This window comes from Silene latifolia, chromosome 3 (assembly GCF_048544455.1).
Source record: "Silene latifolia isolate original U9 population chromosome 3, ASM4854445v1, whole genome shotgun sequence".
Taxonomy (NCBI): domain Eukaryota; kingdom Viridiplantae; phylum Streptophyta; class Magnoliopsida; order Caryophyllales; family Caryophyllaceae; genus Silene; species Silene latifolia.
The window spans coordinates 47443181-47468272 of record NC_133528.1 but is presented as its reverse complement, the minus strand read 5'-3'; the positions used below and the strand labels follow the sequence as shown (position 1 = coordinate 47468272).

Genomic DNA, 25092 nt, shown 5'->3' with positions numbered 1-25092 from the left:
CTATCATGTTCCAATTTAAATCATAAGCAAATTGTTCCACACAATTAAACGCCACGCAAGCGGAAAGTTTCGATTATCAGGCATTGCATATACACATCACTAATTACCAATTCTCGCACCATAACTCAACACTCCCTTGACTAGCATCATTATAGCTACGGTAGAAATTATAAACTCATATAGGTTCGCTATTATTAACAACTTAAAGCAAACATTAACATGATCACCTTTCACATTACAACATCCACTCCCACATTTTTCACGCGTTTCTATTAAATACAATCTTTTACAGTTCGCATTATTATCACATAACCTCGCTAATTCTACCAAACTTCACCACATTCGATCCAATTCAACTATATTACCTTTATCAACTTCAACAAGACTCGACCACAGATAGTTCCAACGAAATCAACATACACACCAAGTACATATACACGGACTCCACATTCTCATGCCCAGTGACTGGTTTAAGTACAATGGGGCCAAGATTTTGAAATGAGGGCGCCTACTCACCCAAAATCTAGCATCAGCTGGGGCTCCCATTATACATACACCAGGTTCATTTATTAGACTCACTGCGTTCATTATTTTCATTGGTTACAGGTTCCAAAATCGTCGCTCTGATACCACTTTGTAACACCCCCATATTCAGAGGAGCCTTAACTAGGCCTTCCTTAGCATATAAGGGCGTTACCATCTCGGTTGTCCGAGGTAAGTAATCATCAAAAGTCGATAAAAGAACATTTATAGTTATATTACAAGCGTTACAACCAACTTAACAAAATAAAGGTACAACTCATTGGCTACATTCTAATATTATCAAATCTCGTGAAGACTCATCCCTGCCCGGACTCCAGCTATCAACAACATCAACACCTGCTAAGACAGACTGCTCACCATAAGGGATCACGGCAGACACATAAAACAACAAGACAACCACACAAGGTCAGTACTGAGATAAGACACGACAAAACCAACAACATCTATCAACACGACACAACACAATCAAGCACACACACACGCACACCCACTCCAATCAACCTCCGTCACCGACTGTCCACTGGACCAGCCCTGCCAGTGGGGGACCGCAGCCGTACCCACCAAATCCCCGCTCATCATACCGAGCGATAACCCTGTCTCATTAATGTGCACATCCCCTCCCGTGGCGGGTTCCACGAAGGGCGAAACTAGGGCGTGAAGCCACTCCCGCAAGTGACTCCACTCAGCCGAGAACACATCTCGAGAACCAGAGACAAACAACCACAGACAACTGCAATACAACACAACCAACAAACTGTATATACCGACCGACCACCGTATATATGCTGCCACACAAACACAACCACAATACAACCACAATGACACAACAACCGACACACTAGACCATCTACAGAAACTGAGTAGGCGAACCTACCTTTAAGCAACTGCAACCATTCCATGCCAACACACGCAAGACCTAGCAAACAAGCACCACCTATACACACAATACAACCACCTATCACTACTAAGAAAACCCTAACTGCAAGGACAAGGATACGGATGATGATGACGACATACCTACAAGAAGGAACCTGGCAAAAGACCGCTACCCGACTCAAGCTATGCTCTCCTAAGGCACAAGAACCTTCAAAGGCTCCCATGGAGGTTATATGGTAAAGGGAAGGGAAAGAGGCGACCTAAGGATCTGAAGAAATGAGGCGGAAATGGTTTGCGTATTTAACAAAACACGATTATAAACCCTCGCTGAAAACCCGTTACTCGATCGAGTGTCCCACATACTCGATCGAGTGTCCCCTACTCGATCGAGTATCCTAGCTACTCGATCGAGTAGCCTCTACTCTATCGAGTACCACTCATAACTCACGACCCAAGGTAACTTGGCACGCACTTCTAAGGACTATTACCGTTCCCAAGGTCAGTCAACGCTGGTCAAAGGGTCTCTAAAAGGGCGGGTATTACAACAACTCTTGCTCTGATACTAATTGTAAGATTCATTAATCTCTTATTAGATACTTCAAATAACTATGTTAATATAGTTTAGTCATAAACTAATAAGATCTTATGCATGCATAACAAAAGGATACAAAGTAAGAAGAAATCGATTAATCTTACATTGAGGGCCGAATGAATTATACTAATCGGTCTCCTACCAAATTAGTCTTATTAAGTAAATCCAAGTGCTCCAACAAAACTCTTATATTCAATAGTAGAATCTACTCCTCAAGGATTGTACCAAGGAAATCACTCTTAAATCCTATACTAATTTTGTACTAGAATTAGTATAAGAATCCTTAAAATGACTTAATATTGTTTGGTTACTACTTCTAGTAATGTATAATAATATTTGAGATATTGTGAGTATTTACTTCTTAAGTTTTTCAACAACCATTAGAGAGAGTAATGAATTTTTCATCTCCTAATATATAAGAATGAATTGTAAAAATAAGAAGAGAAAACTTCTCATCTTTTTCTTAGGGTGGCCGGGTAGGTTGAGGGGAGAGTGCCCAATGCAAGCACATATTTGTTCTTCTCAAGATGCATAGGGTAGAGCTAGGTTTAGGTATATTTTAGAAACATAATCATTGTGTCTAATTCTCAATTAGAGCAACAATTAAGTCCTAAAACTACCCATCCCCTCCACTTACACGGCACACACAATATTAAGGGGTACCATTTTAAGTTTGTCAATTGTTAATTAGTATAATGTGACATATTGGACATGTTACTATACATGTTGTTTAATAATGCATTTTTAACTTATTAAAAATCATTATATAAACAAAATAAATCACATACAAAAATTAACTAGTAATTCACAATTATAATTACTTAAAATGGATCATAGAATTATAAATTACAACAACTTGTATTTATAATAAACCATTCATTCTTATTATAATTGTTTCATAAACAATAATAAAACCTAAGTAATAAAACAATGCAATTTATTTTCGTAGCACGAATTTTACTCATTTCAGTACATTTTACACCTAAATTTCCATTTTATACCCTTCTACCAAAAAACAACACCAAACCTCCCCCTTTCAATTCCTATCTATTCAATCTCTCAATTCAATCAATTTCTTCAATAGTAGATGAAAATTTGAATGTGAAAAAGTGTTTAATTTGTCAATTGCAAACTAAAAAACAATTTATGGTTTTATTTTAATAATTTCAGTTGTTTTTTGTTTTAAAATGAATTTTCGGGGTTTTCGATTTAGGGTTTGGTAGTAGTGGTTGGTGGTGGCGCCGGCAATGGGGGCGGGTGAAGGAGCGGCGTTGGTGGTGGGAGACGGAGGTAGGAGATGGTCGGATGGGGTCACGGTGGGTAAGAGGCCAGAATCGCGCGAATCAGGGAGTGGGGATAAGTCAAGGTCGCGGTGGGTCAGGGGTGAGGAGGAGTCGAGCGAGGGTTGTGCGTGGAGGTCACGATGGGGAGGAGTTGAGCGACGGCTATGGCCTGTGTGTGGGCGGCGGCTGGTAATGGTAAGGGATATGTGGGTCCGGTGGAGGTGATGGTGATGGTGGTGGCCTGGTGAGCTTGATTTTTTTTCCTCTCAGTGTAGTACATTTTGTTTGGAGAAATGAGAAGGGGATTATGGTCAAAAGCGTACTGTAATGAGTAAAATGTGTACTGCGAAAATCAGCACCCTAAAACAATTTAATTACTCAGTACGAATCTTATTTAATCAAATTACAATAAGATACGTATTCTCACTCACAAAATCATTCGCTCAATTTTAAGGAATTAATTAACTTGTATCAGCATACAATTAATTAATTAATCAATTAAGAATGTTTTCTTAGAGGTATGACCTTAAGGGATCAACTGATCACCACCGTCATACGACAGTAATGTCAAACTCTAGCCAGCCAATCATTACCGATTAATGTGGATCAGTTGACAATAAAATATTACCTTCCCTTTAGCATTCTTAATATGAGATTTAAACATGTGATCGCATTATTGTCGGGGACACATATTCCAACACTTTCCCCAAATTAATTGTTGAAATAATGCGATAATTACCTACAAAAATCATCTTATATAAGTATCACACAAATCCTAATTTTCTCGCTTCAAAAAAAAAATCATAATTTTCATTTTTATTAAAAAAGTTGGTAAGTAAAGTGTACATAGATAACTAAATGAATTGTTTTGCTTTTTATCCTTATTGTGTTTTTAATTAATCGTTATAATCTAACTTTGTTATTATTTTGTGATTGTATTCAAATTACAGGAGGGTGACATACTCACATATCAATAACATTACATGAAATTATAAAATAATGGTAACAGAACTTCTTTGCACTTTTCTTTTTGTTTGAATATTGTTTCATTTTTGTCGGGTTTTACTTTTTTAATTATGGTGTGCAATATAAAATGGTATATTGAATATCTGATATGTGGTGACATGTTATATTATATATTATAAACCTTAATTTATTAATTGACAAATATCGTAAATTGTACTAGATTGTCTTTCACTCTGTTTAGCTTTCCATGTAAAACTTCTAACTCTATTTGTATTTTGTCAAACAGGTTATAAATCAAATACTTTAGTCGAAGTCTTGAAGTATGATGCAAATATGTCAATTTGACCTTTTAATAGTGTCATATGCGGAGTAAATATTATTATTATTGGTTGAAACCAATGCTCATTCTCCAATTCATTGTTCCAATTTTTTTTTTTTTTTGAAGGAAACCCCAAAAGGGGAATCAAATCATTGCATTAGAATCGCGTTCCGCCATACAAATGATGTCCGACGGGAACAAAGAGGACCAACTACGTCTACCTTCAGTCCAAGGACCGAAATGAGCTAGTTTGTGAGCTACCTTGTTATTGTTTCTACGCGTAAACTTAAAACAAAAACTACGAAACGAATTACAAAGAACAAAAATATCCGCATAAACTAAGTGCAAGTCAAATATATTGTTCCAATTTTGAATACTTTCAAATCTTAAAATTATTTTTTGTTTACCATCAAATATATTGTTCTATCAACTCACAATATTTCTTCGAGATTTTTTTAAAAATTTGTGTATATTTTATTTTCTCATGAATTAAGAAAACTAACAGTTTTTATGAAGTGTAATAGTATTGTTATGATTGTAATATTGAATGAATGAAGAGGAAAAATTTATGTTTGAATCATATTATATCATATCTTATATGTTTTAATTTCTAATGATTATGTCATTTCGGAAAATGTGTAGTTACTTTTGTTAATTATCCACTACTAATAATTATCAAATCCACCTCTAAAGTTCCACTCCTTAATTTTTTTTTCTCTTATTTTTTCTCTCACCATTATTATACTTTATATATTATCATAATTATTTGTCTATCCTTTCATTCACAAAATCTTTCTTCTTCACTCAAATAAATTGTTGAAATTAATGCGAGCGAGAATTAATTACAAACACGTTCTTATATAACTATCACAACAATCCTAATTTTCATCTATAAAATCTTATTAAAAGGGCAGACTAAATATCAAACTACAGTAATTCTTGTGTGAGACGGTCTCATTCTATAAAAAGGCAACTCATTTATTAGCATTAAACGAATAATTTATTTATAAAAATGGACCGTCTCATAGTGTGACTGTGTGAGACCGTCTTATTCTAGAATTTGTAATTAAACTAATGTGAGATGGTTAGAGATATTTCATGTATATTAAAATATACTAAAGCGTCTTACAAAAATGTCATTATTATCATCATCATTATTCTTAAATTAATTGTGTATATTAAATATTTCATGAGTTAACAAATTCTAAAAGTGATGTTACTTTTACAAATTCACATCATATGGTTAGATTGTAGAGAATTGGGTTAGATTTTTTTAAGTTAAGGATATGTAAATGAAAAGTACTCTAATGAGTAAAAATTGCACTATGAAAATAAACTCTGCTACAATATTATAAAAAAACAAGACTATAAAAAAATGTTATGCGTGCTTATAAGTACAAAAAAAATAAAAAATATTAGTTGCAAATACAAAAAATAAAATTAATACAGTTCAAACTTTTAATTTCCACTCAGAACTTTGGTTATTAATTCATCATATCTATCTAACATATACTTATTTTATTTAATGGTATGTTTGTTATCACCATTATTATACTTTGTACTTATGTTATGATGATTTTTTATCTTCCCTTTTATTCCCAAAACCTTTATTTTTTCCCAAATAAATTGTTGAAATTAATGCGAGAATTAGTGGGTACAAATAAGACTATAGATATATTATGTGAGCCAACACTGAGTCAATAAGTCATATAAATACTTTCATCAAAGTGAAGGATATATAAAAGTCATTTCACTAATTTTCTTAGCATTACGTTGGAGATTCATTGAAATAATGATGAGGATGTTGAGAGGAATCGCAAATGTATTTGCCAAAGAAGTTTAACAAACTTCATTGCATTTAAAAATATAGATATGTAATTTGTAGCCTAATTAGTAAGACGGAAGTAAGTTATATTTTAACAGAGCGATTTCTAAGTATTATTCATATAGTCTATAATTGACTAAAGAGAATATGCATTCATTTTGTTGCATTCATTTAGAGACTTTACATGTATACTAGAATAAGTTAGAGTATCCGCAAAGGTGAGGCTCTCCATATCTTCTCTTTCCTTTTCTTATTCGTCCACCTCATTTTTCACTAACTTTTCCATTTACCCTCCCCATTTCATAATTACATTTATGCAACAATGGGGTTCCCCAATTCACACACAAAAATTTGGGAACCTCCCTAAAAGTAACACAAATTGCCTTACTTTTTTTTTGAGGAGCTCCTCTAAAAACAGTGGAACCTCAAATGTTGGGGAGCTTTGTGCAACAATGAGGAGCCCCATATGAGGAGAGAGAGGACATATGGGGAGGCACCTCCCCGCCTTTGCGGATGCTCTTATGTATTAAGGAATAGATTTAGATGTCCACCCCTTTGTTCTTTTGACCTATAAAAATAGGGGCAACCCATTTATAACGCAACAAAACGGCAACGGAAACACTAAATCAAATACTAAAACATTAAAACTTCCCGTACATTTGCACGGGCACAAAAACTAGTTTTTTTTAAGCGATATTCTATATGATACCCCCAATTTTTCGACTTTCTACATGATACCCCTAAACTTTTTAAAACATACATGGTACCTCTAATTATTATCATTATCACTAAGTGTACCCTTAAACTTTACTTTCCATCAATTAAACTCAGTTTTAAGCGTTAGGTAATGACTTGAACGCGTAACCAAACTTGTCATTTATTATCTCATAACATAAGGACTCTATTAGGCTCAATATCCATCTCAATCCTAATATTTATTGATATATATGAGCTAAAAAAATTTGACGAAAAATTTATTGATTTCTTGCAAAACTATCACGTCCAAAGATGGATAGTGAACCTAATAGAGTCTTATGTCATGGGATGATAAATGACAAGCTTTATTACGCGTCCAAGTAATCACTTAACGCCTAAAATTGAGTTTAATTGACGGAAAATAAAGTTTATGGGTATATTTATGGGGCGTCTGGTTGAAGGTCTATAAGAAAGGGAAAAGGAAACAAAGTTATTGATTTCCTTTGTTGGTGTTTGTTTGACACAAACAAAGAGAATGAAATTCCCTTCCTTATCTCTCAATCCATCTAATTCCTTACCCCCTACCCCACAAGGTATGAGATTTCATTACCCTTGTTACCCTTCAACCACCTTATTTACCTACCACCACACTTGCGACTCCACCATACAAGTCACCATCAAGACGCCATCGCCACCACCACCACCAAAACCACCACCACCACCACCCCACATAAACCATCACCACAACACCACTGCCACCACCACCATGACGCCACCACCACCACCACCACAACCACCCCACCTAAACCACCACCCGCACACCAAAACAAACCACAACCCACCATACTTCATTTTCTTGATGTAACCAAACAATTAGTTAAGTTTTAGGTAATCCTTTACCTTTCCCCATCTTACCATTTCTAATTTCATTTCTCTTTCCCTTTCTCTAACCAAACGCCACTTAGTGATAATGACAACAATTAGGGGTACCATGTATGTTTTAAAAAGTGTAGGGATACCATGTAAAAAGTTGAAAAATTGAGGGGTAACATGTAGAATATTCATTTTTTTTAAAAAAAAAGGAGTAATTTTAGAAAAGTTCATTTGTAAAATCTAATTTACCTTTTTTTTATTAATCTAAAATGTCACATCCAAGTCTTCCCTAGTCAAATCTCTCTTACATACTGCAAGATACAACACTGTACCTCAACCTACTCAACAATATTACTTACATCAGTCCCTTAAGCAAACCCCTTAGCTTGCTTCTCACATAAACACCCTCGGACAACCTTTCACGCCGTTGTCCACCACCGTCGCCCTGTCTACCACCCTCGACGACTAAAGCCGCTTCTTTTGCCATCACGTCCTCGTCCTCACCATTGTCACGCTGCAACTGTTGTACTGTACTGTCCTTGAACAAGGTTTGTTGCCCTACCCATTATCGGCCAACCGCCATAGTCTTCACCTCTGCCGTCACGTCCTTGTCTTGACACCACGCTGCAACTGCTCCATCAACCCGCTTTTCTTGGACGCTGCTGTATGAATAAAGGTACATTTTCTCAGTTTAGCTTCTCCATTCAATCATCATTTTACATCATTATGAATTATGCACATTAGATACAATCTTGTGTTCTAGTATGATTTACTGTTTCTCTTCTTTGTTAAAGGTTAAAGGTTCGACCTTTGTCCAGTACAATTCCTCCTGCCCTCTGTTATACTCTGCTTGTTTGTGGGATTATAATCACATTGGATATTTTAGAGTTAATGTCGTCTTTGCCTGGTTGTTAGTGTCTCTTATGGTGTTTTTAGTCAGATTTGTTGCTTCAATTACCAAAATTACCAATTCTTGAATCTTGAATCAGACGAACCATTTTCCTCTTACCAAAAAGACGGGGGATTTTGTGACAATTTTATGGTTAAATGTAACCACTATGGTGGAGCTATTGTTACCGCTTATGATAACTTGTTTTCCAAAAGTGGTCACATTTGATCGTAAAATTATCTCAAAATTTCGTCTTATTGTTTCAGACCAAAATGGTCCGTCTTAAGGGAGACCAACCCTTAGGGGAAAGGGGTAAAGGCAGACAAAATGAGATTATAGGTCTATCTCCTAGTCCGGTCTTCTGCTACTACTATTAATTAGAAAAATCTTGAAAAGATTATAACACTGGTTTTCTCCTTTTTGCTATTACAAAAATATAAGAGCATTGTATTGTGTGACGGATTAAAAGTGACCACTAAATTGTGTTAAGAGTATAATTTGCCTTAAAAACAAAATAAAAAAGTAAGCTCTTTCTTTACTGTAGTGTTGAACTTTTATTTTTAGACAACGAGCTAAGAATACCACTTATTGCTGCTTGAACATACGACGGTGTAAAGAGTATAATTTGTTACTTTTTATGCAGATAGCTGGTAGAAGAAGACAACTTATTGCTTGAACTATGGAAGATTGTCTCGAAGAATCAGTGAAATTGTATAACAACCGCAATTATATTGAAGCGTTACAATGTATAAACGACTCTGGCTTAGACGTTAATAATTATGAGGAGTTGTATCATCTTAAAGTTGAATGTCTAATAGACATGGATCAACTGGATCTTGCACACGATTGTATTGAAGAATACACTATCAGAAAAGTGAATGAGTTTATAAAAGACAAGAAGTTTACGACGGCTATGGATGAAGTTGCTAAATGTGGTTTAGATAAAAGTCGTCCTAATTTGGTGAAGGCACTTGAGCATTGTCTGGAGGAAGAGCTTGTAAGTCAATGTTTAACGGAAGCCCATAAATTTTACAAGAAAGGAAATTTTGAAGAGGCTTTAAGAGTCATTGATGACTCGGGTGTTTTGTTGGAAATGCATCCTAAATTGTGGGGGATAAAAGTGGATGCTTTAAAAGCATTGGGAAGAGACATGGGTAAGTGTAGTATTTTTGTCACAAGGTTATCTTTGGTGTTTGTTTGTCCTATAATTATATTATTTGAAGATAATCATAACTCATACAGATTTATTTTCATCTTCATTTTCCAGAGGCATATAAAGGTGCAAATTTTCTTTGGTTGTTTGGACACAAAATGTCGGCAAAATTGATTCAAATGATAGGGTAATAAGCTACTACTTTGGGCCACTGTTTAGTTTATGCAGGAGTATTATTCTTTTTCTTCTTTCTTCCTTGATTGTTCTGTTTTTTTTTTCAGTGATGTGCTTGTACATAAGTTAGGTCATGAAGAAACTCTCATGATATACAAGTGTTTTGCTGAAGATTATGGTATTTCAAAAGCAGATCAAAAGTTGTATCGAAAATGGGCAAAGGAAATCCATACCAACCGTCATATGATCAAAGGTAGAACATTGTTCAACAAAACTTTATAGAATATGAGTGATGTTGTAGCATGACTTATCACCTCTAATGGTTTGCTTAACTTCAGATTTTGCACCACAAAGGTCACCTGAAGCAAACCATTCACCTGAAGCGGAAAAAATGGTGAAGACTATACAAAAGGAAGAAAACATCCCAATAGAACAAACCGTTCTTGATATTTCCCCACAAGAAAAAATCGAGACTAACAAGCCTCTAACAAAGAAGACGGACGAGGAGGATTCGTCTAGCATAGCAACTCTAAAGGTGAACCTGTTCTCTCTCGTTCTTTTTGCCTATTCTTTCCTGATCGAGAAATAGTTCTTCATCTAAATTAAAACCTTGAGTATTTTTGTAGAAGAGGATATATATAGCACACTTGTGTGCTCATATTTGAATTTATCATTGGTCTCCGATATCAAGTCTTGCATTTTCCTGTAGCATGATGCCATACAAAGGATCCACAGTATCCTTGTCAGCACGTGTACATTTTCCTGTAGCATGATGCCATACAAAGGATCCACAGTATCCTTGTCAGCACGTGTAAAGGGTGGTCAGTATAATCTGGGACTTGCTTATGACCTGTTCAGGCCTAGGTACCCAAAATTAAAATGTGCCAAGAATATTTGGAGCAAGAGTGCTCTATCTAAGCATAGTGTCAGAGCTTCTCTTGCCCTTCAGCACTAACTAGCAACAGTTGGTAATCTTTGTCATAGAGGCTTCCTTCTTCCAAATAGATGTAGTCGATGTAAGGTTGCAGCAGAATCCCATGCTCATCTGTTTTTTAAATGTGAGTTTTCTGCAGAAGTTTGGGCATTAGTGACTGGTTGGATGTAGGTAAGAGGTAGAAGTAAGGATTTTAGAAAAGAAACGCCAGAACATTTTAGGAGAACCATCTCCTAAAGCAAATCCAGTTTAGTGTCAGTATGCAACTACTGAGTCAGAGTAGTGGTGATAGGTATCAGCAGATTTTGGACTTTTTGAATAGGTGATTTTGGATTATCTATTCTGTAAGAATGCTTGCCTTCTCTTGTTTTCTCCTCTAAGTGGATGAATAAACTTGGGCTCTACCTTTCTTGCGAAAAAAAAGGTCATACACTTGTAAGGTTGAAAGAGTCGTGGGAGCCCAAAGATGATAATTGTCCCTTGTCCCTGTCAAATTTGAAAAATAGGATAGGGAAGCTAAAGTTGTTGCCTTGAGCATACTCATGACTACCTGTTGATAATGTTTTTGTTTGGGTTGGAGTTTTCAATTCCTGGAATCATTTAAACAAGTTTGTTGAATATTTTTTGGATTGCGCTTTTCAGGTACCTCTCAAGTTCCAGTTTACAATAGGGAAATATCTGGGAGGAAATTTGAGAGAAGGGAATATGAATTGCGACTTTTTTACTATTCCGAAATCATTTATTGAGCCAAAACTTTCGCAAACGAAGAATATTGACTTGCTAAGATTGCTGGGATGCGGAAACGACTTTGTTGTTACGATTGATTATATAATAGAGCAGTCTTCACTTTCATTTATGGTAGGCGAACCGGTTGTTCCAATTGATTATTTTTTTCAATTGGAATTGAAATCGTTTCGACTAAATATATCTCATGAAACAACAAAGGCAGACTGGTGGAAGCAAATTGCGAATTGTTTTAATCAGATATTCGGGTATGTATTATGTAATTATATAACATGTATATATTATGCTAAGAAAATGTTTAAAATAAGTTTGACAATGTTTATTTGATGTTTAATTTCAGGGATGTGATGCATGGGCTAACATACCTCGACTCTTTAGGGCATGGTTGTGGTGATTTGAAGAATTCGATTTATGTGAGTGGAGAAGGTCGAGGCAGTCGAGGCAAAATACTACCATTACTAGATTTCAAGAACGATCGGAGTCCTGATGTCACCGGGTTAATTAAAAAGATGAAAGCTATCATCACACTCCCGTTTCCTGAAGATATTATTGACGAGTCATATGAGCTCCCACATTATTTAGCGAGACTTTTAAGCTTCTTCACTCCAGATAAGCTGTATGTCATTTTATAAACTAATTTATTTATACTATTCAAACTTATGTTTAATCTATCTAAATGACACGAGACGTCTTACTTAAATAGAAAAGCGGGTATATTTACTTAACAAATGATGACAATTTTGATAAGCACGACCTATATTATTCGACTTAGACTAGAATGAGAAGTCCCTAACCGACAAAATTAAGTAGATTACGTTTTGATAATAAAATGAATCTAATCATTTATTTATTTAATCTATTAGTTTATTACAGTAATCCAGGAGTGACCTTAAAACACTGGAGCTTTACTAACAATGGCGGAAATATAGAGAGAAAGAGAATAGGAGAATAAGAGAGAGTGATTTTGTATTGATATTCTGGATGAATAAATAGTGCACTAACAACTTATGTAACTAACTCTTTAACTACTATAACATTCTTATCCCCTTAAGAATAGACTTGACCTCAAGTCTGAACAACAAAAGTAGGAAACTTCTGTTCAAAAGCTTCTGCCCATTCCCATGTTGCCTCAGATGCACGGTATCCTGTCCATTGCACAAGATACTATACTACGGCAGCATTCTGACTCTTCACAACTCTCCTGTCCAGTATAGCAAGGGGTTGTACATCAGCATCACTGTCTTTACCATGAAACCACTCAGGAATATAAGAAACAGCAGGTAATGTGCCTCTAAATTGCTTCACTTGGGACACATGAGAAACATTGTGATCGAGTGCTGTTGCAGGCAATTTTAGCTTATAAGCTGCCTTCCCCACTCTATCAATTATCTGAAATGGCCCATAGTATTTATGAGAAAGCTTCTCATTGCTTGTTGAGGCCACTGAAACCTATTTGTAATTCTGAAGTTTTAGCCATACCCAATCAGCCTGTACGTTCATTCGATTTTGAGCTCTTTGGAAGTGATGCTTCAATGTTTTGATCATATTTTCCTTTCGTTGTAAAGTCCTATCTACCATAGCTACATTGGTCTCTCCAGGAAGATATGGTAAATGTAGGGGTGATGGTTGATTGTATACCACTTCATAGGGAGTATGCTTGGAGGCTGTGTGGAAGTTAGTATTATACCACCATTTAGCAAGGGGTAACCATAGATACCAATCTTTGGGATGCTCACTGGTCATACATCTTAGAAAGAACCATGAATGGAGAATAAAGCTTGCCAAAAGTGACTCTAGCATGCCTATCACTTACAATGCTACGAGGCCAGCCATGCAATTTAAACACATTATCAAGATATGTTTGAGCAACACTAACTGCAGTATAAGGATGAGAGAGTGCCATGAAGTGTGCATACTTACTCATACGATCTACCACCACTAAAATCCATTGAAATGTTCATCCAAACATCTTCAGGAATAGGAAGAGGTTGCAGTAATCCTAATCCTAATGCTGCATTATCATACTTGTTGGCCTGGCATACTTGACAATTCCTTGTGAAATTGTTAATAAATTTGTTCACGTCTCTCCATGTAAATAATGCTTTAACTTGGTTACTTGTAGCAACCCTGCCAGAATGTCCCCCTTAAGGCGACTCCTGATACCATTGAAGTATAGTTTTTTTAAAGATTCATCAGACACAATAAGTATCTTTTCCCTTCCTCCTGATGTGTCCATTAACCAAGGTGTACCCAGAAACTAATTGTTGTTGTTGAAACTGCTGAAGTATATGTGACAAGAAGGGGTCAATAGCATAACTATCTTGAATCTTTTTATCCAAATTAGATTGCACAACATATAAAGCCAGCACAAGAACTTTTGGACCCAAAGCCCTGCTAATGAATGCCAAAAGAGGGTTTTCTTCCATGAGAACTGCTCCAATTCTTGTATTAGAAGCATCAGTCTCTACTACAAAGACTTTTGAGAAGTCTGGTACAGCTCAGCTAACACTGGAGTTGAACTCAGAGCAGTTTTTAGTGCCTCAAATGCTACTTGAGCTTGCTTATTCCACTCGAATGTTCCTATCTTCAGGAGTGAAATAAGGGGTTTGCTAATGAGAGCTTAATTTCTCACAAACTTTCTATAATACCCAACCAAACCAAGGAAGCTCCTTAGTTCTTTCACAGATCTTGGAATAGGCCAATTTTCATTTGCAATTATCTTATGTGGGTCTATTTCTAACCCCTTTTCCTGAGATAAAATGTCCCAAATATCCAACCCTATCAATAGCCAAGGAACATTTACTAGCTGGCATATAGTAAATGTTGGTTCACGAGGCTAAACACTTCCTTAAGGTGCTGAATATGGTCTGCCATGGTTTTACTATAAACTAAAATATCGTCAAAGAAAACCAAGACATACTTCCCCAAAAGTGGCTTAAAGATATGGTTCATCCACCCTTGGAAAGAAGCTGGAGCATTTGTAAGCCCAAATGGCATGACTAAGAACTCATAGTGTCCACTGTGAGTCTTAAATGCTGTCTTGAAAACATCTTCTTTGCAAACTCTCAATTAACTCATCCACCACTGGTATTGGAAACTTGTCCTTCACTGTTCTTTTATTCAATTCTCTATAGTCTACACATAATCTCCAGGACCCATCCTTCTCCACCACTAAAACCACTGGAGAAGCAAAGGGCTGCAGCTATCCTGAATAATACCCTTATCCGACATTTCTTGGCAAGGTTTTTCAATGTTATCCCTTTGCTTCAGAGGATACCTGTAGGGTCTTATACTAACTGGATTTGAGCCTTCTTGTAAAGGAATTCTATGGTCAAATATTCCCCTAGTAGGTGGCAACCCAGTAGGCTCGTCAAACAGAGCCTTATACTCTTGCAGCAAATCTGAAATACCACCATGTTGTCATTTTCATAAGAGCAACTTCATCAAGTTGAGATCCTATAGGAATGAACTCCATAAGATATAGTTGTAAAGCATTAGCAAGTATCTTAGGAGTTGGTGTTTCTTGTCTCTACTCCTTTAGGTGAGATGCCCCTCAATGAATGATATAGCCCATTATAATCAAATTCCATGATCAGCTTCTTAAAGTTCCACTTCACAGTGCCCAAAGTACGTAACCATTGCACTCCTAGTACCATTTCACAGCTGCCTAATGGGATCAACAATACATCAGTTTGAAACTGAGTATTTTGCAGCCTCCTGGAGAAGTCATTACAAACAAATTGGCAGGCGAAGTGGTTGCCATCAGCAACAGCCACTGCTTGGGGTGCTATAGGCTCCATTGGTAGCTTCAATTTTTGTGCCAAAGATAGATCTAAGAAATTATGAGTGCTCCCCGAATCTATCAAAATATGCAAGGGTTTCCTTTCATAATACTCCCTCTGTCCCATCATTTGTTGTCCTATTCCATTTTGGGGTGTCTCGGTCAATTGTTGTCCTTTCTATTTTAGAATTGCATTTGATGAACAATTTGAACCTTCACTCTCAATTTGTTCCACTTGTCATCTTATAATTGGCCCCCTCCCTTTTCCTTGGTCTTTGTGCCAAAACCAAAGGACAACAATTGACCGGGACGGAGGGAGTATCAAGTTACTCTCATTGTTTGAAAATTATGACTCCCACTAAATGCATTAACAAATATGCAAGGCTCCAATTCATACTCATTTTCCAATCCTTCTACTTCACAGTGTTCACACCCATGTTGTTCATCACAAAACTCTTCTTCCTCTAAGCCAGCCACCTCCAGAATAAACAATTGAGACTCCATTTTACACTGGTGATTCCTGCCATAAGGTTGGTCACAAAGAAAACATAACCCCTGTGCAATTTTATCTCTTCTTTCTGCAGCTGAGATAAATTTTCTAGGTTTTTGGTCAATCTTTGTGGGGTTGATATTGTTTTTTGTGATGTTTATATCTGGTGGAGTGGGTAGTAAGGGAGGTCTTATTTGGCCCTGTGATGTCTTTGCAGGATATTGGAATTGAGAAGATGATTTGTTAACTAAAGAGGGAGATGAAAAGGTAGATTTATTGTGAATTCTACTGACTGCAGAAACACTATCCTCCTGTAACCTTGCATACTCTACTGCCTCAATGAAAGAACTAGGCTTAAATGCCCTGTCAAAGGGTTTTAGATGTGGTTTTAGACCACCAATGAAGCTATCCAGAAAGTATTGGTCAGGCAATTGTGGGTTTCTTTGGATCATTAACCCCCTAAGGTTCTCAAAAGCATCAAGATAATCATCTAATGTGTTATTGAATTCCTCTACAACATTAGCACCAATATGTTCTTTAAAGCGTGCACACACATCTTCAACAAATTCTTCCCAAACAACATTTTTTCTTGCAGAAATATATGAATTAAACCTAACTTCTGCTCTACCTATCATATGAATTGAAGCTAAATCCATTTACTGATTATCAGGTACTTTGCAAAGATTAAAGTATCCAGCACACTTCTTAAACCACATACGAGGATTATAACCATCAAAAACTGGAAATTCTAACTTAGGAACATACCCAAATGGCTAAGAAACATGAGTTGAGTTGCGAAAACCATTACCATGTCTATTGATAGCACCACTGCCATTGATATCATGATCCTCTGGATCATCAATGACAAAGACACCTCCAGATTGCGACTTCTTTTGCAACACCTGCATAATTTGCCTAAACTGAGTGTTGAAATATGATTCACACACTCAACAAACTTGGTCAGACTTAGTTGCTATCTTTCAGGAGTGTCAGTTAGTTTGTTCAGTTTATTTTGGTGTAAGTGTTGATCATGTCCTATTCTTTAGGCATGATTCCTTAATCATGTTTAGTGGAGTCAATTAGAGGAAGTAGGAGTTAGTTTCTTTGGTTTAAGTCTGCTATTTAAGTTGTTGTAGTTCTCAGTTTTTATTCATTCAATAAAAATCACAAAAAATCTTCCTCTAAAAAATATTCTTCTCCAAATTGTTTGTTACATTGACAACATTTGGTATCAGGTCTTTAGGTTCGATTCAGGGAGTGTTCATCATGTCCAATGGATCAGGGTTGAGTTCCAATGGGCTCTCTCATTTGCCTATTTTCAAAGGAGTGAAGTTTCAGTTCTGGGAGTTGAAGATGAAGACATTGTTCAGGTCTCAGGAACTGTGGGAACTGGTTGAGACTGGGTTTGAAGATGCTTCAAACCAGCTGAACCAGATCTAGCACTCAAAGAAAAGAGGAAGAAAGATGCTAAGCCTTTGTTCATACTTCAACAGGCCTTAGATGAGATCTTTCCTCGTATTGCTTCTGCCACCACATCAAAAGGCGCCTGGGATATTCTGCAGAAAGAATATGTAGGTGATAAGAAAGTAGTCAAGGTGAGACTATAATCTCTAAGGAGAGAGTTTGAGACTTCTCTCATGAATGACAAGGAATCTGTGCAAGAGTACTTGTCCGGAATGACTGAAGTGGTGCGGCGAGATGAAGGCATATGGAGAGGAGATGACCAATGAGCATGTCGTGGGGAAAATTCTGAGGAGTCTCACACCAAAGTTTGATCATGTGGTGGCAGCCATTGAACAAACAAGGGATTTAGAGACTTATTCCCTTGATGAGTTAGTGGGCTCTCTTCAAGCACATGAAGAAAGGGTGAATAGATCCTCAGAGAAGAAGGAGGAGAAGGCATTTCAAGCCAAAGAGGAGCCTTCCAAAGAAAGATCAAAGAAATCTTATGGAAGAGGAAGAGGAAGAGGAGGTTTCAGAGGTAGAGGACGTGGCAGATCTTCTGGCCAGTCATCTGAGAACCAAGAGCAGAAAACTCAAGCAACAAGAGGTCCAATGAAGTGTTATTACTGCAACAAGCCAGGCCATAAGGAGGCAAACTGTTGGCAGAAAGAAGAAGATCAGAAGAATGGTGGAAAGGTTAATGTTGCTGAACAAGAAGAGAAGCTGTTCATAACAACACAGGAAGCACAAGACAAAGAGAATGGTGTGTGGTACATTGACAGTGGGTGCTCAAACCATATGTCGAGTACCAAAGCACTATTCAAGGAGCTAGATGAATCTGTAAAAAGCAAGGTCAGATTAGGGGATGATAAACAGTTGACAGTAGAGGGAATTGGTACTATTGCTGTCAAAACTGAACAAGGTAACACAAAACTTTTACACCATGTTCAGTATGTGCCCTTGCTAGCCTATAACTTGCTTAGTGTGGGTCAGTTATTGAGTTGTGGTTATTCTTTATCCTTTGATAATGAGTCTTGTGTTGTAAAGGATAAGAAAACAAGTGAAATTGTTGCTGAAGCTCTCATGGGTAGAAATAGGATGTTTTCCTTGGATTTAGCAAAAAAGGTAGGCAAAGCCTTCACTGTGAAAGGTGATGACACTACAAGGTTGTGGCATTTGAGGTACGGGCATTTAAATATGCAGAGTCTAAAGTTCTTAGGTAATAAGAATTTAGTAGATGGATTACCTAGGTTAGGTGATCTGTCATTTTGTGAGAGTTGCACTCAAGGAAAACGAGTGTGTAGAGGATCATTCCCAAATGAGAGTTTATGGAGAGCAAAGGAGTGTCTCGAATCATTACATGCTTGACTTGTGTGGGCCAATGAATACTGAGTCATTAGGTGGGAGTAAGTATTTTTTACTCATCACAGATGATCATAGCAGAATGAGTTGGGTTTATTTCCAAATGAACCAAGAGTGAATCATTTGGGAATTTCAAAAAATTTAAGGCAATGGTTGAAAATCAGAGTGGAAAAAGAATAAAAATTCTAAGGACAGATAGAGGAGGAGAGTTTGTCTCACAAGAGTTTAATGAATTTTGTGAGAATCATGGGATCAAGAGAGAACTTACAGCACCCTATTCACCTGAGCAGAATGGGGTGGCAGAGAAGAAAAATAGAACCGTGATGGAAATGGCCAGGAGTATGTTATGGTTCAAAGGGTTGCCTAATGATTTTTGGTGTGAAGCAGTTGCAACAGCAGTGTATTTGTTAAACATTTCTCCTACAAGAGCTGTGGCAAATAAGACTCCATATGAAATATGGAGAGGAGTAAGGCCTACTGTCAGTCATTTAAAAGTTTTTGGTTGTGTTGCATATTCCCTGCTTAATTTGAGAACCAAGTTAGATGAAAAATCTACTAAGTGCATTTTTATTGGTTATGCAACTCAATCAAAAGCATATAGACTTTATGATCCAGTCAATGCCAAGGTCATTATTAGCAGAAATGTGGTGTTTGATGAAGAAAGTAAGTGGGACTGGGAAAAGAAGTCTGAAGATAAGGAAATTCATAGAGTTTTCACATTTGAAAACTCTGATGAAAAAGTTCAGGAAGAAAATGTTGAGAACACTCCTCCGACTACTCCACCAGGTCATGGAGGTTTACCACCTGAATACTCTGATTCAGAAGAAGATACTGGTCCAAGAGGTAAAAGATCCCTGGTAGATATCTATAACACCTGTGGTTTTGCATTACTAGTCACAGAACCATCAACCTTTCTTTGAAGCGCAAAGTCGGGGCGAGTGGCGATGCAATGATGCGAGAAGAAATCAAGTGCATTCAAAAGAATGAGACTTGGGAATTAGTTGATCCTCCAACTCAGAAGAATGTTATTGGTCTGAAATGGGTTTTCAGGACCAAGTATAATACAGATGGGTCCATACAGAAGCATAAGGCACGGCTAGTTGCAAAGGGGTATGCACAGCTTGAGGGAATTGACTATGGTGAGACATTCTCACCTGTTGCAAGATTTGAGACAGTGAGAGTTATACTTGCATTGGCGGCCCAATTCAGTCTTCATGTATTTCAGTTTGATGTTAAATCTGCATTTCTGAATGGTGAGTTGCAGGAGGAGGTATATGTTGAGCAACCTCAAGGGTTTGTCAAAGAAGAAGAACTGAAAAAGGTGTACAAGTTGAAGAAGGCATTGTATGGGCTAAAACAGGCTCCAAGGGCCTGGTATAGCAGAATTGATCACTTCTTTACAAAGGATGGCTTTGAAAGAAGTGAAAATGAGCCAACCTTGTACATCAAAAGGCATGGAGAACTGGGTTTTCTAGTAGTGTGCCTTTATGTTGATGATATCATATACTTCAGTTCATCTCAGCAACTACTAGAAAGCTTCAAAAAATCAATGATGGAGGAGTTTGAAATGACTGACTTGGGTTTGCTGCAGTATTTTCTTGGATTGGAAGTAAAGCAAAGGAAAAATGGAATATTTCTAAGTCAAAGGAAGTATGCTCAAGATTTGTTGAAGAAGTTCAACATGAATGAGTCTGATATTGCAATCACACCAATGAACACCAATGAGAAGCTGCAAAGAAATGATGGAACACCAGGTGCAGATGAGAAGCTTTACAGGAGTCTTGTGGGTGGTATGAATTACCTTACTCACACTAGACCAGACATAGCTTACTGTGTTAGTGTGGTGTCAAGGTACCTGCATAGCCCAACAAAGCAACATTTAGGTGCTGCAAAGAGAGTTTTGAAATATGTGGCAGGCACAGTGGAGTATGGAATCTGGTATACAAAGTCTGAAAAATTCAAGCTTGTGGGGTATACAGATAGTGATCTGGCGGTGCTCCATAGATGACGAAGAGCACGTCCGGTCTGTGTTTAGTCTTGGGTCAGTCTTTGTCACTTGGAGTTCAAAGAAGCAAGAGACAGTGGCTCTGTCTTCCTCGAGGCGAGAATATGTTGCGACGGGAGCGGCGCAGGAAGACAGAGCACTATGGTTAAGGAAATTGTTAGGCGATCCGGGGTATGAGCAGAAGGAGGCAACTGAATTATGGTGTGATAATAAGTCCACCATAGCAATGACAAAGAATCCTGCATTTCATGCCAGGACAAAGCATATTGAGGTCCAACATCATTTTATCGGAAACTTGTGAATGATGGAAAAGTTGAATCAAGTTACTGTGGAACAAATGCTCAAAATCTTGACCTATTCACAAAAGGATTGTCTCATGCTAAGCATCAGTTCTTCGTAGAAAGGGTTGGAGTCAGAGTGTCTGAATCAAGGGGTGGTGTTGAAATATGATTCACACACTCAGCAAACTTGGTCAGACTTAGTTGCTATCTTTCAGGAGTGTCAGTTAGTTTGTTCAGTTTATTTTGGTGTAAGTGTTGATCATGTCCTATTCTTTAGGCATGATTCCTTAATCATGTTTAGTGGAGTCAATTAGAGGAAGTAGGAGTTAGTTGCTTTTGTTTAAGTCTGCTATTTAAGTTGTTGTAGTTCTCAGTTTTTATTCATTCAATAAAAATCACAAAAAATCTTCCTCTAAAAAATATTCTTCTCCAAATTGTTTGTTACATTGACAACACTGAGCCTCCACATTCTTGCTTTGCTCAATTAATATCCTTTCTAACTCTGAACTACTCTCCTCAAACCGTTTCTCCAGAATCTTGAGTTGTTCGTCCATGTTTTTGGATAATTGCAAAACTGTTAAGTGTTTTGGTGTCAGATTGTAATCAAGAAAGGAGAGATTGTAATGGAATTTGGATGAATTGATTGAAAATGATCAAGAATGGAACAGATTAATGGTGGCCAGCGAAAAGTTTTGGATTGAGATTGCTCTGATTACCAATGTTACAGTAATCCAGGAGTGTACCTTGAAACACTCTAGTTTTACTAACAATGGCGGAAATATAGAGAGAAAGAGAATAGGAGAATAAGAGAGTGAGTGATTTTGTATTGATATTTTGAATGTATGAAATATTATATCAGAGGGAGTATTTATAAGCTATAACAACTGTAACAAACCGGAACAAACTAATGCTGACTAACAACATATGTAACTACTTGTGTAACTAACTCTTTAACTACTATAACATAGTTAGGTTTCAAGATGTGTGTGAACTTTTGTTTGCAGGAAACATGTACCATGTTGGTGGTTGTATAAGTATCCCCACTTTTGGTCTACTAAAGAGTGCCTTCAATTTATCTTGGATGTGCATGTGGAGATGAAAGCAAGAAGTTTCAAGGAGGATAGACTCGACAAAATGCTGAAAAATATTTGTTCTGATATTACCGCATCAGATTGGGGTGCTGCTATTTACTTCAAGGATTTGAAGATGATTTTTCTTAATCATACTAACGTCAAAAAATATGATGTCGAGCGTCCAATTGAGATGGTTCGGTATATGATAGGGGTTACCAATCATGTAAATGATGACAGATACTATTTCAAGAGAGTGGTTAGTTTCTTGCTATTTCTTTTATTAATTTCCTTCGTTAATGCAACTAGTGACTATTTATCTAAAAATCTGGCTAAACTTGTCATTTATCTACCGATTCATTTTTTTTTTGTATTATGTTGAAGCCTCGAATAATTTATTTCAAAGAAGATGTTGAACCCTATTTTCGAAGATTTTTCCCAAATGTATATGTGGATCTCTATGAGGCACTTTTTATCTATGCTAGAGACATTGAGAAGCAAGTCGAAAAGTAAGTTATACTTCAAATTCATTTTAAAAAATAGTATTATCATACCAATTAATTTTCTTGTATTGACAAGCTAATTTACTTAAAGGGATGACGCTTTGAAAGCAATGAAGAAAATGTCAAGCTTGTATTTTGCAAAAGAAGAGGTAATGTCATATAACTGTATGGAATTTGGATTTGATAAATTATAAAAAAAAGATGGATTATATCCAATTGTTTTTTAAGTATCTCCAAGTATTGATTGTTGAGATAAATACTTAAGTTTACTTGGTGGCTGTGATGAATTGAATATACCTTTTGTCATTTTATATGTTTGTAGACACAAGACAAGGTCAAAGGATTTTATCAACCGAGTCAAATTAAAGCCCGCGGTAGTGGTACTCATGTGAACAAGGTCGGTATGTATTTTAATAAAGTTCCATTTATTTTCTGTTGCGTTCTTGAAGTCTTCAAATAAGGGCTTAACATATGGTTTACATGTGATTCATTGTGGTTCTCACACTTTCATATATTAAAATGACCATTAATAGCTTGGTTTGTTGATTTGCTTGTATATTTTTGTAGTGTCCTCTTTAATGGAGGTTTTGTGTTGTATGCCTTTGGTTGAAAGGTTGTAGTAGTCTTTTCATTGGTGCAAAACTCGATCTTTAAGATAGGTGTCTTGGAAGGTCTAGAGAAATGAGGTTGTTAGGAGGGGAAAATAGATTCATGAATAGGACAGGTTTTGTGCCAAAAATGATTTTATATGGAAATTTATTGTGAAGAATTTTTATGGGTAACCTATTTGTGATGTAAGTGCTAGTCCATATGTATTCTCCTTTGTGTTTATTGGGAAGTTTAGACCGGAATATTAAGGTTCTTGCTGTTTCTAGGAGATGCGTATGATTTCTTATAACAATGTCATTTTCCTGTAAGTTGAAAACAAGATGCTTGATGAACAATGCCTTTTGAGTGCTGGTACCTAACTCGAAAGCTTTATCAGATCTAATAGTTTGGACTTTGGTATTAAATTGAGTTTCAACCATCACTAAGAATTTTTGAAGAAAATACTGAAAGCATTACTATTACAAGACAAGAGATGAGTTCAAGTGGTTCTTGTGAAATCATCTACTATAGTTTAAAAAATATTTGTAAATCATTGTAAGCTTTTATGAGATAAGGATCCCTGTTTTGGTAATTTTTACCCAACTAAGTGATGTGTGGTCAATGCGGTCTTACTCGTTGCGTATTGATTGTACGATTGCGTGTTATGCTAAATAAGAGTATTAAGTACGTAAATAAAGTTTTGGTGACGCGGAAAACCCAATATGGGAGCAACCGCGGGAGGGACGGTACCCTACCAAGTATTGCACTAGCTTATTAATGGGAGAATGAGTACAATGGAGATGATATGTAAATCTTAGCTAGCACAATGTGTCGTGTGTATGTGTGAGATCTTGAATGCCCTTTCTTGATTGCTCCTTTGGCTATTTATAGGGTAGGAACCCTAGATATGTCCTACCTCGTTTATGGAAAAGAATATTACTTCTATTGCAACTCTTTCCATAACGAGCCGTCTCCCTCCATTCTCCCTGACTTCTCCCTTAGATCTCCCTGAAGACTTACCAAGCGCGTTATTTCTTCTATCAGCGAGCCTTCCACTTGTCGCCTGGATCCTTGGCCCAATTCTTTAGACCGACTTTACTTGCTCTTGGGCTTCCCTTGCTTGCTCTTCCTTCACGGCCCAACTCTTCAATAGGGATTAGGTGGGCTCGCTCCCATTAGGTTAAGATGCAGATTTTAGCCCAAACAATCCCAAAGATCAATATGGATTAGTTGAGGAATAGAATTGGTTTTGATAGTACTTGGAGAAAAGACAATTTGTGTTATTTGGCCTTGACGCGAGTAGAACAAGAAGTAGGATCATTTTCATTTATTTCTGAAATGTTGCATCTTTTGAGTTGTTTGAACTGTTTTAGCTTGTATGTAGGCAAAATGCCCTCGTCTAGACTGCCAAACGTTTTCGCTAGAAGAGCCTTTCCCTCTGATCCCAAATTATGCTATACAACAGAATTCAAAGTAGAATTTGTGACAGAAGTTGGACACTGTAAATGACTTCAAGAGATAGAGGTCCTTAAGTGATTCACCAAGTATCAAAGTCCTCTTCTTGGAAGAATCTTGCAAATGACAGAATCGAGGTGAAAATGTGATAATTGAAATGCAACTGTTTTGTTAATTTTGGCAATTGAGAGAAGGTTAAATCTTAAAAGTTGGAACACAAAGCACATTTTAGAAAGTAAAATAGTTA

The 25092-nt window shown here is 36.7% G+C and overlaps 1 protein-coding gene across 1 annotated transcript in view; it reads left to right on the top strand.

Moving 5' to 3' along the window:
* Positions 1-8310: 8310 nt before the first annotated feature.
* Positions 8311-25092, top strand: part of LOC141647623 (uncharacterized) — a 36136-nt gene continuing 19354 nt past the window's right edge. Inside the window, exons 1-11 of the mRNA XM_074455895.1 lie at positions 8311-8649; positions 9506-10016; positions 10130-10202; positions 10297-10442; positions 10528-10724; positions 11766-12115; positions 12208-12483; positions 22234-22558; positions 22684-22808; positions 22894-22951; positions 23125-23199. Coding sequence (XP_074311996.1) covers positions 9542-10016; positions 10130-10202; positions 10297-10442; positions 10528-10724; positions 11766-12115; positions 12208-12483; positions 22234-22558; positions 22684-22808; positions 22894-22951; positions 23125-23199 — 2100 coding nt within the window. The 5' untranslated portion in view covers positions 8311-8649; positions 9506-9541. The remainder of the gene's footprint in view (positions 8650-9505; positions 10017-10129; positions 10203-10296; positions 10443-10527; positions 10725-11765; positions 12116-12207; positions 12484-22233; positions 22559-22683; positions 22809-22893; positions 22952-23124; positions 23200-25092) is intronic.